This window comes from Petromyzon marinus, chromosome 9, assembly GCF_048934315.1.
Source record: "Petromyzon marinus isolate PM22_M1 ecotype Great Lakes invasive population chromosome 9, UKy_Petmar_22M1.pri1.0, whole genome shotgun sequence".
In the NCBI taxonomy this organism is placed as follows: domain Eukaryota; kingdom Metazoa; phylum Chordata; class Hyperoartia; order Petromyzontiformes; family Petromyzontidae; genus Petromyzon; species Petromyzon marinus.
In genome coordinates this window covers 10036240-10050785 of record NC_133675.1, presented here as the reverse complement: position 1 = coordinate 10050785, position 14546 = coordinate 10036240, and the positions used below count along the sequence as shown (strand labels likewise).

The 14546-nt window shown below is 52.8% G+C and overlaps 1 protein-coding gene across 1 annotated transcript in view; it reads left to right on the top strand.

The window, feature by feature from the left end:
- The first annotated feature begins 1468 nt into the window (after nt 1-1468).
- Nucleotides 1469-14546, top strand: part of LOC103091691 (homeobox protein EMX1) — a 56716-nt gene continuing 43638 nt past the window's right edge. Inside the window, exon 1 of the mRNA XM_032950525.2 lies at nt 1469-3187. Coding sequence (XP_032806416.1) covers nt 2683-3187 — 505 coding nt within the window. The 5' untranslated portion in view covers nt 1469-2682. The remainder of the gene's footprint in view (nt 3188-14546) is intronic.

Sequence of the window (14546 nt, the reverse complement as noted above, 5' to 3'; positions counted from 1 at the left end):
CGGAGGAGCACACACACACCACCACACACACTACCACACACACCACCTTACACACACCACCGCACACACACACCACCTTACACACCACCTTACACACACCACCGCACACACACACCACCTTACACACACACACACACCACCGCACACACACACACACACCACCGCACACACACCACCGCACACACAAACCACCGCGGAATCACGCAAACAAGACGAGGCGAGACGGATGTGGCATTGAATCAAAATGATTCGCGGAACCGCGTTCCTTGGGTGCTCCGACTGGGATTAGGCGCCGCTTGCGCCACGCGTGTTTTGCCGTCGGCGTTGTGTGGCCACGACGCGAAGGAATTGTCCGCTCAGAATTCCAGCAGCGAGCAGTGCATCGCCGTGTGTCGGAATAGGGCCCTCGTAAACGTGACGTCAAATAACTCAGTCGTGACGCCGCTTCGATGCGCCCGCCTGTTTATCCGCACTTAAGAAGGCAACTTATGAAGTCACAAGTAGAGTGAACGCGTGACAAGAGTACAGGACAACTGATTGTTCAACAGACTTCAGCTATTTGCTTTCACCGCGATGTGGTTACGCGTCCCATCGCAGCTGTGCGAGACCCCGTGGCAAGCAGTCGCGGCGGTGGCGAGGGGGGGGGGTGGCGGTGGTTACGGTCAAAACCACGAGCGAATTACTCGTGTGAGTTACTCACTTTGAAAGCCTCAGACAAACCCCGGAATCCGCGAGGGATCTCGTACACTCAGCGAGCGGCACAACTAAGAGGCATTGCTCACTCACCCGTGCAGGATAAACAAAACACCCCTCCTCCAAAAAAAAAACACAACACGAAAGATAAACAAATAAAAAGAAACACCCCGGGAATGGATTTAACAAACAAACAACAACAAATAACCACTGCCTCTCCGAGTTGCGGAGAAAACAGCGACAACAACCGCGGAACAACGTGCGGCTTTGAAGTTGCCCGTTCATTGTGCGCACATAAAAGTGCGGCTAGCGCGATTCGGGACCGAGACGGCTTTCTCCCCAAACAACTTCCCACTCCAAACGCTCTCTCCCCTCTCTACTCCCTCCACTTTTATCTCTCCGCTCCGCTCCTCTCTCTTTTTCTCTCTCCCGCTCTCCCAAACCTCACACAGACACTCCGACTCCTAGTCCCTCCCTTCTCTCTCTCTCTTCATCCAAAAACCTCCTTCCTCTCTGCTCTTCTAGCCACGCTCCCACCTCCCCTTCCCTCCCTCTCCTCCCCCCATTCCCTCCCTCTCTGTCTCTCCTATCCCCTTTCTCTCCTCCCTCAAACTCTCCGCCCCCTCCGCTTCCCCGCGCCACGCTCCCTCCCACGACCGGCCCTCGTAATAGTGACCAATCAGCGCACTAATCTATGCTCAGAACCGCCCTGGCCTCGCTTAATGAGATCATGCTTTGAGAGAGAGAGAGAGGGGGGGAAGGAGTAGGAGGAGAGGGGGGGGGTAGGGACCCGCCTTCCGTGCCTTGTGCGCGCGCAACTTTTCTCCCCCCCCCGACTCGGGCGAGAGGCGACCGCACAGATATGGAAGGAAGAGGTTCGCTCACTCCCCTCTGAAATCGCCACCGCGCTCGGCTTCAGTTGTGCGCGGCCCGGCGGCGAGAGGTCGGTTCGCGGTTCGGCAGCGAGTCTCTCGTGAGCAGTAGTCGGACTAAATGCTCAAGTGCTTCGTAGCAGTGGCGGTGGTTGGTTGGTGGTGGTTGTTGTTGGTAGCGGTGTGAGCGAAGCCTGCGTACTTGGGACTTGTCGTGCGCGTTATACGCGCGCGCGCGAAGACACACACGCGCGCACACTCTCAGGCATATACTGATACACACGTACACGTGCAGAGATAGGTACACGCGCACACGTACTTACACATACACAGAGTGACGCGCAACGATACACATACGAAGAGAGACGCACACACGCATACTGCACACGGAGATACGCGAAGGTATACTGCGGGTTACATGCGCTCACACTCTTAGGCACACAGAGATACACGCGCGCGCACGTAGACGCACGCGCGCGCGTAGACACACACGCATACACAGAGATCTTTGCAGACACACACAAACAGACGGAGTCAGGCGCGTTCCCTGCTGCTGCAGTCCACATCACTCGAGTACTCCATCGCTTGTAAAGTACGTGTGCATACATACACACGCAAAGTCGCCGATACATTATCACTACTACGACTACTCTAACACTCACAGTGACAGCAGCCGAGGGCGCTGCTTCGGCTACGTATAAAAAGGGAGCCGCACTCCTCAAGGGGTGCGAACGGCGAACTGGCAGCGCGCTCGCTCGTCGCGCTAGCGAGCGCGCCGGCAACAAGAAGAGTGTTGTTTCATCGATCAACAAAAAGTATTTCATCGATTGGGCTCTTCTTCTCCTCCTCCTCCTCCTCAAGTCGGGCTGACGCATGTGTGCGCAGCTCGCAGACGACGCGCACGGCCAGAGACACGCGCGCCGCAGGGAGACATCGTCAAGCTCGCCGTGGTTGACATGAGATAGAAACTGCGCCGGGGCCGTCTTGCGTCTTTGCATCACCCCCCAACCAATCCTCCTCCTCTGCACCAGCGCCGAACAGACGTGGCGAGGGAAAGGAGGCAGCGAGCGACTCGCCTCCTCCTCCTCCTCCAGCCCCGTCTCGCCCTGCACCAAACATGTTCCAACCGGCGACCACCAAGCGCTGCTTTACCATCGAGTCTCTGGTGGCCAAGGACTGCCCGGCACCCACCAGTCGATCAGAGCAGCAACAGCAGCAGCAACAGCAGCAGCAACACGAAGCGCCGCTACGGCCGGCAGCTCTGAGCTTCGCCGGGACTCATAATCATCAGCACCACCAGCACCAGCAGCACCATCACCACAGCTCGGCGTCCGTATCGGCAGCCGCAGCGGCGGCGGCAGCCGCGGCGGCAGCCGCCGCCTTCGTGCCGGCGTTCCCGCAGCCCACGGCACGGGCACTCTACCCTCACCCTGCCGAGTTGCTCTACTCGGACCCCGGCCACCACCCCGGCTCGGCCGGGGGTCCCCTTCAAGTCCCCGCGCTGCCTCCGCACCATCACCTGCAGCATTCTCATCCTCTGTTCGGACCCCCGCAGCGAGACCCCATGACTTTCTACCCGTGGCTGCTGAACCGACACAGATACCTCGGCCACAGATACCCAGGTGAGAGCCGAGGCCCGGGGTTGTGTCGGGGGTGTCAGGACGTTGTCGCTTTGCGGCACACGTGCGGTCATTGTCGCCGGTGCTGTGGGGTTGGAGTCTGTGCGCGTGTGCGTGTGTCGATGCGATGTACACAATGCGCATCCTGTATGTCATACGACATATGCTCTGTGTGTGTGCTGTGTACGAACTATATCCGCTACGAGGCACTGTGCAATTATAGAGGACGTGTATACACACGCGCACACACCGAGCCGAACGTTTAATGTGAACATTTTCTATGCGTGTACGTGTAGCCTTAATACCGTGTGCATACGGATGTATGTGGAACTTTCTTCGCGCCGTACGTAGCCAACCGTGCTAGTCGGGAGTTGCGGGTGTATATAACGCGCACAATCTGCGGCGTGCCGTGCGTCTCTGCCTCGCGTGCAGTACTTGACTCGATGTACATCGTGGGGGGGAGGGGGGGGAGCGGTGGCGCACTCGTTTGCACACTGTGCTATAAACCAACCGGACGCGTCCGATGACTGGCCACGGCTAACATCAGTGGCAAGTGGCGAGCAGCAAAAACCTGCCCTAGGCCTCCCCCCCTATTATAGGTCGACTCCAATTGTGTACCCGCTACGGTGTGTGAAGTCAGAACTGCCTGGGAAGAGACAAAGGCGTCCCGGTCTTGGTGGAGGCCACGCCACACATTCGTGCGCCGTGACGGTCTTAATAGGTGCTCTCTAACATCATTTGCCATACGGAGGAATGTGCGTCTTTGAATACTCGTATACATACTGTGAAGAGTGTCGCTTAATCATGTACTCGTTTCGTACGTGTACACGGGCTATGCCCACGTGTTAGATGTCATGGATACGATAAATACAATCTTGATTTGTAAAGCTTTCGTGACTGCAGGAATCCATACTCTTTGGTTCTTTCGGTAAAGTCACCTTACCGAAAGAACCAACGAGTACGAGAAATACATTGACACCGCAGTATCGATACAAGCCGGCTAATTAGGCATTGCGCGACTGCGCTACCTCTCCCCCGAATGAAACAACTACACCGCATCTCCACGCGCGCACACACACAAAACACATTCATCGCGTTCACTGACATTTCGCATTTTTGTTGAATGTCACCGAAGCGTGTGAGGAGCCTAATACATCTTTCCAATACCTGCGCGTACAGTTCCAGAAGTGTCGGCACCACATGTGTCACCGCGTTATACGCCGATGTCGCCTTCGTTAAACGCGGCGCTCATCGGCGTGGGGGGGGGGGGTTGAACGACGACAATTTACATTTCAGACGATATTCTTTCTGTGGGTAAGTCCCCCCGTTGAGCTAAAGCAGCTCCGTGTTACAAGGACGATCACAACCGGATCTCAATAACGCCGGCAGCGTGGAGAAATGGGATAACAAATTGACAAGAGCTAACACGAGAAAGACAAGCATTATGATTATTATTATTGTGAGAAACACCATCAAACACCGCCGTTCTCCAACCCGCGAGACGCTCACATACAGCAGCGGACTGCATCCGAGCGACTGTGTGCGCGCGCGCGTGTGTGTGTGTACACCCGTTGTGTGTGTACACGCGTTGTGTGTGTGTACACGCGTTGTGTGTGTGTGTACACGTGTGTACACGCGCTGTGTGTACAGTTATTTACATGGTGCGCTGTCACCGCTGACGCGCGCCGTGACTCGCCACACAAAAAGACCCTTCCCGCTCAACTCCATCCACCTCCGTCTCGCCGAGTCGTGCCGCGCGAACGCGTTGCGAGCTGCAGCTGGGAGATGAATCGTGGAGGATGGACGAGGATGATATCTCTCTCGTCCTGTGCTGTACAACAACAATTGTCATTCAGAACCATGTGTCAAACTACTTGGTGAATGAAATCCGAACGAATCACCCCCCCCCCCTCCTCCCGCAAGCCGTGTTGGCCGTGGCGGTTGTTTGGCCATACATCGTCGGTGAGTTGCGGGTTGGTGGAGAGAGCTGGCGAAAGGCCAGCTGTGACCGGGAATCGAACTCCGTGTGTGCCCGCGTTGCATAGCGCAACGCGCCGATCCCTGCGGCACCGCTTCGCGCCCGTGCTCTGCAGGGAAACGCGCGTTTGGAGTATTTGGGTGCAATAAAGTTCCACTTGATGAGCCACTTCGTGGAGCTATCATTTGTGGCCAGGTCGCTTCTGAAAAAGAGCCATACAGCTCAGTGGGCCTTACCTGGTGAAATAATAAAGTTGAGTTTAGTTTAGGAAGCTAAACTAGAAAAAAAACAATCTCCGACTTTTGCTGTGGTTTACAAATCAGATGTCCATAAATTAATTATTACGCGTGGTTAACTCTGTAAAGTCACGCGCGTATAACATTTGTGTGTATATATATGAAACATAATAGACAGGTTATTTGAATACAAATTATTTCGGAAATGGCTACAAACACAATGCCAATGAAACGTCTTCTCATGTCATTTGTGTGAGTGGAAATTTGTGCTCGCTAACAGCACTTTCGATGAGACTCTACGGGGCAATTTTGTGTTTTGTATGTGTGAGTGGCAATCTGTGCTCACGAGCGGCACCTTTCCCCAACAGCGTATGAGGCCACACGTGGGATATTTGTCTTGGTGTGCGTGAGAGTGAGGTTGTCCACGACTGATCCACTCTCGTGCTTTTACGCTTCATGTGGATGTTTTTAATCGCCACGCCGCGTATGCGCGCGTGTGCGTACGTGTGCATACGTGTGTGTATGTATATGTATGCATGTATACGCGTCCGTAATGTATGTATGGTTAGTGTGCATGTGAGTGAGTGTGTGTGTATGTGTCTCAAACGAGTACCTGGTGCGGTGTGTATACATCGCCACTGGGGAGACAAAGGCGGCCGGGCGTGGTGCTGGCCACATACCCCTTCGTGTGCTGTTCCGGTCTTCATAGGTGCTCGCTAACAGCACTTGCCCCAACAGTCTGTTAAGGATTTACGGGGGATCTTTGTCTTTGTACGTGTGTATTAGTGAGCGCTATGCACCTGGGGCTCGGAGTTCGATTCCCGCTCACGGCCCAGACCAGTGACGATTATCTGAACCGGTCGTGGGCCTCCCCTAGGTCGACTTAGCGTAAAAATGAGTACCTGATACGATTCGTAAACTTCGCCACTGGGGAGCCAAAGGCGGCACGGTGTGTATCTCGCCACCCACCCCCTCGTGTGCCGTGCCGGCCTTCGTAGGTGCTCGCTAACAGCACTTGCCCCAACAGTCTGCTCACGGCTACATGGGGTGTCTTTGTATGAGTAAATGGCGTTATATCAAGAAAAGTAATAATTTACTTGTGTACATGCATGTGTATAGGTGTATATATGTGCATGTGTAAAAGTGCATTGGATGTGTGTACGTGGATATGCGATGTATGTGCGTAACTGTGTCTACTTGTTTTTGCGTGTGTACGTATGCATAAGAACACTTGTGTGTTTTGTGTGTATGTGAATGTGGGTATGTATACTTACTCGTGCGTGTATTCGTCTGTATATATATGTGTGTGTGCATAAGTGCATTGTGTATGTGGCGGTGTAAGTTTGTGTCTTTGTTTACGAATGTGAACGATAACCGCACTTGCCTCAAGCGTCTCAAAAGGCTATAATGGAGATCGTTCGCTTTGTCTTTGCTCTAAACACGTGAAAGTATGCGTGCGTATGTGTATGTAGAGTATATATATACATGTGCGTATACCGACTCAGCCTTAAATGAGTACCTGGTGCGGTGTGTAAACATCAACACTGTGGGTGAGACAAAGGCGGCCGGGCGTGGGTCTGCCTACCCACCCACCCGCTCGCGTGCCGTTCGGGCCTTTTAAAATAGTTTGCTTGCCGCACCAGCCCACGCGGGGGATCTTCGTCTTTGTACGTCATCGACGACCGCCAGAGCGACGGATGTACCCCGGTGGTTTTGTGCTCATCACTGTCAAATTGGTAGGAGGCCTTTTGCGGCTTAAAGCAAAAGAGCCCCCCCCCCCTCCTTACTTCCCACGTTTAAAGCGAGTTGTCAAACACACAGGCACAGAAGCTCGCGAATCACGCGGTTTCCATTTGGCAAAAAACAAACAATATGATCGCTTGCAATGATTCCACAATTTAATCGCGTAATTCTTTTTTATTTAAGGGCTCAACGCTGCAACTAAAACCGTAAATCCCCGTGGTACCGACTGGTGCCACGGGGATTCATTCACGTGCCACCAAGGGTCATCTTCAAAAGTCATCGTCATCATCATCAGCACCATCATCATCATCATCGTCATCATCAGCCATGGTCAATGCACTGCTGGATGAATGGCTCATCCCAAACCACCGGTCGTATCTCTCGCTACGCCCTACACTCGATGTTAATAATAATCCCACTGCACACGGCAGCTGATTTCATCGCTACATCTCATCACCGGTGGGCGTTTGTCTCGGTCACGAGTTCCATTCCTTTGCTGTTGCTGCCACTTCGTGGATTTTCATCGGAGTCGAGGATGAATTATCGCAGGCAGCTTCCTGTCATGCATTTGTATTAGAACGCTGAACGTTAACGTTGCATAAATCGTGTTGCGTTTGTCTACACACGTTAATGTGAGCGTGTGTATCGTCATTATTACTACTATTATATACGAGTGTGTACTTTCCTTTGTGAAACATAGGGAACGCCGGCTTACTCAGCGAGCTCCTGTATCTAAGCACGCGAATTGAGTTACGCATTCGAGAGTATTTTCTCAGAGAATTAACACAGCACGCAGATGCAGGGACTCGTGATCCACAGGCGGTGTGAACTAAATTCGCCACCACGTATAGCAACCCCATCAACAACACGCCGATAGCTCCAGAACTTAGCTCCCATCGTCGCCGAGTGTTTGTGCACGAGACAACCCAACCATATGTGTATGATAACTGAAAACATTGGTAATTATTATCGTAAAAATAATAATAATTCCTCGGGTAACAAAGTCTCGTTTGTTTTGGACCTCGCACAGATGTGCCAAGCCCAGCCCACGCACGTGGATAGCAACGCAGTGCACGCTCACTGCGGTAGTACTCACCTGTAGTACTCACCTGTAGTACTCACCTGTAGTACTCACCTGTAGTACTCACATGAGGACTGCCGCAGTGCACGCTCACTGTGGTAGTACTCACCTGTAGTACTCACCTGTAGTACTCACCTGTAGTACTCACCTGTAGTACTCACATGAGCACTACCGTAGTGCACGCTCACTGCTGTAGTACTCACCTGTAGTACTCACCTGTAGTACTCACCTGTAGTACTCACATGAGGACTGCCGCAGTGCACGCTCACTGCGGTAGTACTCACCTGTAGTACTCACCTGTAGTACTCACCTGTAGTACTCACCTGTAGTACTCACATGAGGACTACCGCAGTGCACGCTCACTGCTGTAGTACTCACCTGTAGTACTCACATGAGGACTACCGCAGTGCACGCTCACTGTGGTAGTACTCACCTGTAGTACTCACCTGTAGTACTCACATGTAGTACTCACATGAGGACTACCGCAGTGCTGTAGTACTCACCTGTAGTACTCACCTGTAGTACTCACCTGTAGTACTCACATGTAGTACTCACATGAGGATTACCGCAGTGCACGCTCACTGTGGTAGTACTCACCTGTAGTACTCACATGAGGACTACCGCAGTGCACGCTCACTGTGGTAGTACTCACCTGTAGTACTCACATGAGGACTACCGCAGTGCACGCTCACTGTGGTAGTACTCACCTGTAGTACTCACCTGTAGTACTCACATGAGGACTAGGTGAGTACTACCGCAGTGCACGCTCACTGCTGTAGTACTCAGGTGAGTAGTCAGGCGAGTACAAATCAATCACGAGGGGGGTTCCCATCCATTCGCTCACCTGAAGATGACCACGACAATTTATTGTTACGCGTCCGCAGATAATCTGTATTTTGTGTGCATTCAAACAAAAGATTCCCCTTACAGCAAGAGTGCTCTCGCAATATTCTAAACATCTCCGAATAAAAACTCCATCTACTCTTGGCCGAGTCCTCCAGAATCTCCTCCACCTCCTCCTTCACCCCCCCCCCCAATCTCGCCCCCCCCCCCCCACTACGCCTTCCCCCAACTATCAGACTCCCTCTGATGGATCTCTCTCATTCATTTTTTGTTGAACAAAAATGCATATACATGTATAAGTGTGTCCGTGTATCTGTTTGTGTCTTTTGCGCACGCCGCGTTGATGATAACGGGGAGGGCGCTACTAGATTACGAATCACGTAGGGAGCGTGCAAACGTAGAGGTTTGATGTGCAAATGCGCCCGTGCGTGTTAGCAAATGGGGTGCGTCGCTTATCGCCAATTGAACGTCATAGACAGATTAACGGGGGGGGGGGAGGGGGATGCCACTTAACATGCAAATGTATATCGCCCAAGCGGTCGCGGCGACCGAAAATTTACAATCTTAAACAAAGTACAGGGCCTTGGGTGAAAGTCTGGGATTTAAATTGGATTTCGGAATTCAGGAGGGGTTGCCGGTAAGAGACGGAACTAACACATCCCCCTCTCCCCCCCCCCCGCCCAAAAAAAAGCCGCGACAATTTGTTCGGGGTGGGTGCAATAGCCCCCCCCCCTTTTTTGCGGGGCGATAATTGGTAGCTTGGCACATTAAAGTCATAGTTCTGGGCCCGATGTTATCTTGGTAATTGAGAAAATGAAATATTTCACTCAAGGCTATGCCTCCCGTACAACGCGGGGGGGGGGGCAACGTGGGAGATGTTGTGGGGGGGGGGGGGGCATGCTGGATATTCGAAATATTTAAAAATTTCTGCTCACCGTGATGGCAAATTAGATAAAGCACTTGGGTGCGCGCAATGAGAGATAATTTTAATTAATAAAGTTTTGAGCATTTAGTCGCTGTTTACCGCTTTCCTCTCGCAACTAATTACGGGGAAATCGCATCGATCATGAAACAAATTATCTAATTTGTTCGGCTTTTTGCGCCTAAATACAAGGGGGAGGGGTTGGCGCCCCCTCGCTCCCTCCTATTGCGCCCAGAGGCGCGGTGCCTCTCGCTCCGTAATCACTCTCGCACAACGGCGGCGCTCAACTCGGCTGCGCATCGTATACACAAAGGCAAAGATCCCCCGTATAGCCTTAACGGACTTTCGGGGCAAGTTCTGTGGGTGAGCACCCATGAAGGCCGGTACGGCACACGGCGGCCGGGTGGAGGGTGGTGGTGATGGTGGTGGTGGTGATGGTGGTGGGTGGTCAGCGTCGTGCCCGACTGGCGATATTTACGCACTGCGCCGGGTACGTACTCAGTTGAGGCTGAGTCGACCTAGGGGAGGCCCATGACCGGTTCCGACAATCGTCGCCGGTGTTGACCGTGAGCGGGAATCGAACTCGGGTCGCCGGGTTCCTAGCACAGTGTGCTAACCGATGCACCACCACTCCACATATAGTATAATACAGCGCGCACATACTTGCTTCATAGCGTTGCAACGCAGCGTGGCATTATATACGTACAGCGTTAGAACGCAGCGTACATTTTATACATAGCGTGCGTTAGGTACTGTACGTGGTGTGCGTTATGTACATAGCGCTATAACGCAGCGTACGTCATGTACATGGCCCTATAACGCAGCGTAAGTCACATATCATGCATTACATTGTAGCGCAGCGCGATTGACAAACTTAGAGACCCTGCCCTGCCCATGAATGAAAATGTAACATATATAAGACAATTACCTTCATAGCTGTCCAATGTCGGGGACGGCTGGAAAATGAACGTGGGGAGTGGAAGTGCAGTGGATAGCGCACTGCGCTACGATTGTCTGAACCGGTCCTGGGCCTCGCCTAGATCAACTCGGCCTGCAATGAATACCTGGTGTGGTGTGTAAACATTGTGACTAGGGAGGCGAAGACGGTCGGCCGTGGTGCTGGCCACCGACCTCCCCGTGTGCCGTTCCGGCCTTAAAATATGTGCTCGCTAACAGCACTTGCTCAAACAGTCTGTTAAGGCTATGAAGGGGATATTTGCCTTTTTGGATAGCGAACAGACATTGCTTTGTAGTTCAATATATGTATGCATGACATCAATGAAGGTCTCCCCACACTGTGCGGGTCGAGGAGGCGGGGGGGGGGGTGTTTGACCATACTTCACCACGCTGGTCAAGTGCGGGTTAGTGGTGGCTTACCAAAGGTTCCGTCTGCACGCGTGCACGGAGAGAATTACACGCGTCTGTCTGCACGGAGCGCAGGGATTGAAGTGTACGCTAATGGACACGCGTTTTAGACAATTGGGTTACATTCTCTCTGCTATGAAGAAGGGACATTGCCCAAAACGTCGCCTGTAACGTGTATAGTTGTTCCTGTCTAGGGCAGTGTTTTTTTTTACGAATCCGCAGGGGGTTCTTGTTCTACTTTGTCCACCGCTTGGTATCACGAACACTGGTTGTCTTTATTTCGGGTTGTTGGTTTGTGTTTGTAGACTCGTGATAGACACTCCTCCCATAGCCCACTGGCAGTTGTATTGATAACACAGAATACGAAACAAAATACATAACCAGACGATACGTCTCATTCCAATACGTGTGTGTATATATATGTCCACACAAACAGACCATCCCTTATTGGAGTGCACCATTTTAGGAGCCATCGATACGCGCAAGCAAACTCTGGACCGACTTCGACACCGAGTGCCTCATCGGCAGAGCCAGGCTTGCTTCATGAGGATGTCAGCAATCGTTTTGGGAATGCTGCTGCATTGGCAGCGGTGCGCACAGGAACGATGTGACCATAGGAGGGGGACCAACAACTCAATTACCCTGCCGCCTTCAAAAGTTTAAACAAAAAAAATGTAACCGGGAGTTTTGGGCAATGTAAAATATTTGAGTGTTTTTTTTTCAATGTGCGACGAAGAAGGCTCATTGCCTGACACGTTGCCTATTATATAATTTGGTTGGTTGCGCGCGTTAGGACACAATGTGCCGTTCTATGATTTCACCCGAACTTTAACAAAGACAAAGATCCCCTGTATAACCTATAACAGTCTCTTGGGGCCGTTAACGAGTACCTATGAATATCGGCATGGCACTCGAGGGGGTTAGTGACCAATAACCACTCCCGACCACCTTGTCTCCCCCAATGCTAATGTTTACACATATCACCAGGTACTCATTCGAGGCTGAGTCGACCCATGGTGAGGCCCAGGACCGGTTCAAATATTCGCCATATGTTGGATCTGGTGTGGGAACCAAACTCGGGTCATCGGGTTCGAACCGCGGTGCGCTAACAATTACACCACCGCTACCCACACCGAACCTAGCACGCAGACACGAAGACGAAAATCTCCCGTTTCTCCTTAACAGGCAATAGGAGCAAGCGCTGTTAGCGAGCAGCACCTAATGAAGGCTGGCACGGCACACGAGGGGGTGGGCGACCAGCACCACGCCCAGCCACCGTCGTCTCTCCTAGTCGCGATGTTTACACGCCGCTACACCAGATACTAATTTGCGGCTGAGTCGACCTAGGGGAGGCCCACGACCATTTCAGACAATCGTCACTCGTGTTGGCCGTGAGCGGGAATCGAACCCGGGTTTCTGCCGGCGTGCTAACCGCTCCACACTCAAGCACAACAACAACAACAACACACTTGTGGTTGTGCGCTAATTTATGTGGACGCGTGTTTGAGTTAAAGGGATTTGCTTTCACAGTCATGCTCGCTAAACAATGCGCAGCACGGGCAACGGCGAATCGTTTTTTTTTCCTCCATCGTAGAATGAGCCTCTACGTAATTGGCTCACGATGCACGACACATACGCCGCACAACTCGAACGTTTAATGTATTTTCAATCGAAGTTGATTGCTCTTCGGGCTATGATTCGTGTGACATAGCTGCCCGTTAATGAGCATATCAGGGGCATTGGTTGGCGGGGGGGCATAGCTGCTCCCGTTTGTAACACGCACACGCAAAAACGTGTGGCCGGTGTCAATAAAGTTGTACAAATCTCTCTCTCTCTCACACACACACCGGATTATAACACGCATCCTGGTTTTTATTTTTTCTTTAAAAGAATGAAAAAATATATATAAACAGAAAGTCCGTCATATTCCGGAGGATGCGGTGCTGTTATACACCTTGCCGTTCGCGAGCGTCAGAGTCAAGGGGGGCTGCTGTGTGCGCGCGCTGCGTCGTCTACGCCTGAACCACTGGCCGGCCGCTCGACTGTTACGGCAAAACTCGTGGCGAGCAAGGAATTCGAGAGTTAGCGATCGAATCATTAAAGTCGCGATGCGTTATCACCACGACGACAGCCACGCCAGGCCGTGATTGATGCCTGGCGGACACTTGACGTTGGCGAGCAACCTATCGAGGCGCATGGTCCTGTGCAGCTACTGCGCGCAGCCTATGGGGCCGGACGTTCCCACTTCACAGACGGCATCGGACGCTCACTTAAGGCTGAGTCAACCCGAGGGAGGCCCGTGACGGGTGCGGATCGAGCGAGCTGCCGATGTCGTGCACGAGCGATGGGGGGAGGTGGGGGCGGTGTGCAGGGTGCGGGGTTCGGACCCGGCTCGCCTGGCTCGCAGTGCGGTGCGCCACCGCTCCCCATAGCCAATAACTGATTTGCTTGCACGCAAAAACAAAGGCAGAGATGCCCCGTATAGCTTCGTTTTAGCAGACTGTTGGGGCAAGTGCTCTTAGCGAGCGCCTATGAAGGCCGGCGCGACGAAGCGCGGAGGTGGGTGGCCAGCACCCCACGCACGGCCGCCTTTGTTTGCACACTTGTACCAGGTACTCATTTGCGGCTGAGTCGACCTAGGAGTTCATGTATCTGGTCACCGATGTTGGCTTGTGAGTGGGAATCGAACTCGCGTCGCGGGGTTTCGTCGCACCGAGCGCTGAGCAATAACACGGGTGCATCCAGACGAGGACGATCAGACGCGGCATACAAACACAGACGCAGGTAAACGCGCAGCATATAGGTACGTGCACACGTACGGAGACGCACACACACAGGGACAGATTTTATGTATACAATCCACGTACACGGATACACATAGGCACCCACAGAGACACACAGGAAAACCGCACGCAGGGACAGACACACGGACAGACACGGATACGCACACACACTCGGACACACACAGGCAGAGATCCAGCATAGGCAACCACGCGCGTACACGCAAGGACACATACGCACGGGCACGTCAGAACGGCAAACACACACTGAAACTCAGACACGGATAAACACACACGCGCACGTACGCACTCAGACACGCGCAGGCACACATCCAACTCGGACACACACGCAGGCACACATCCACACAGAGACGCACACGCTGGCGGGCGCCTGTAACCGAAGGCAACGCATTG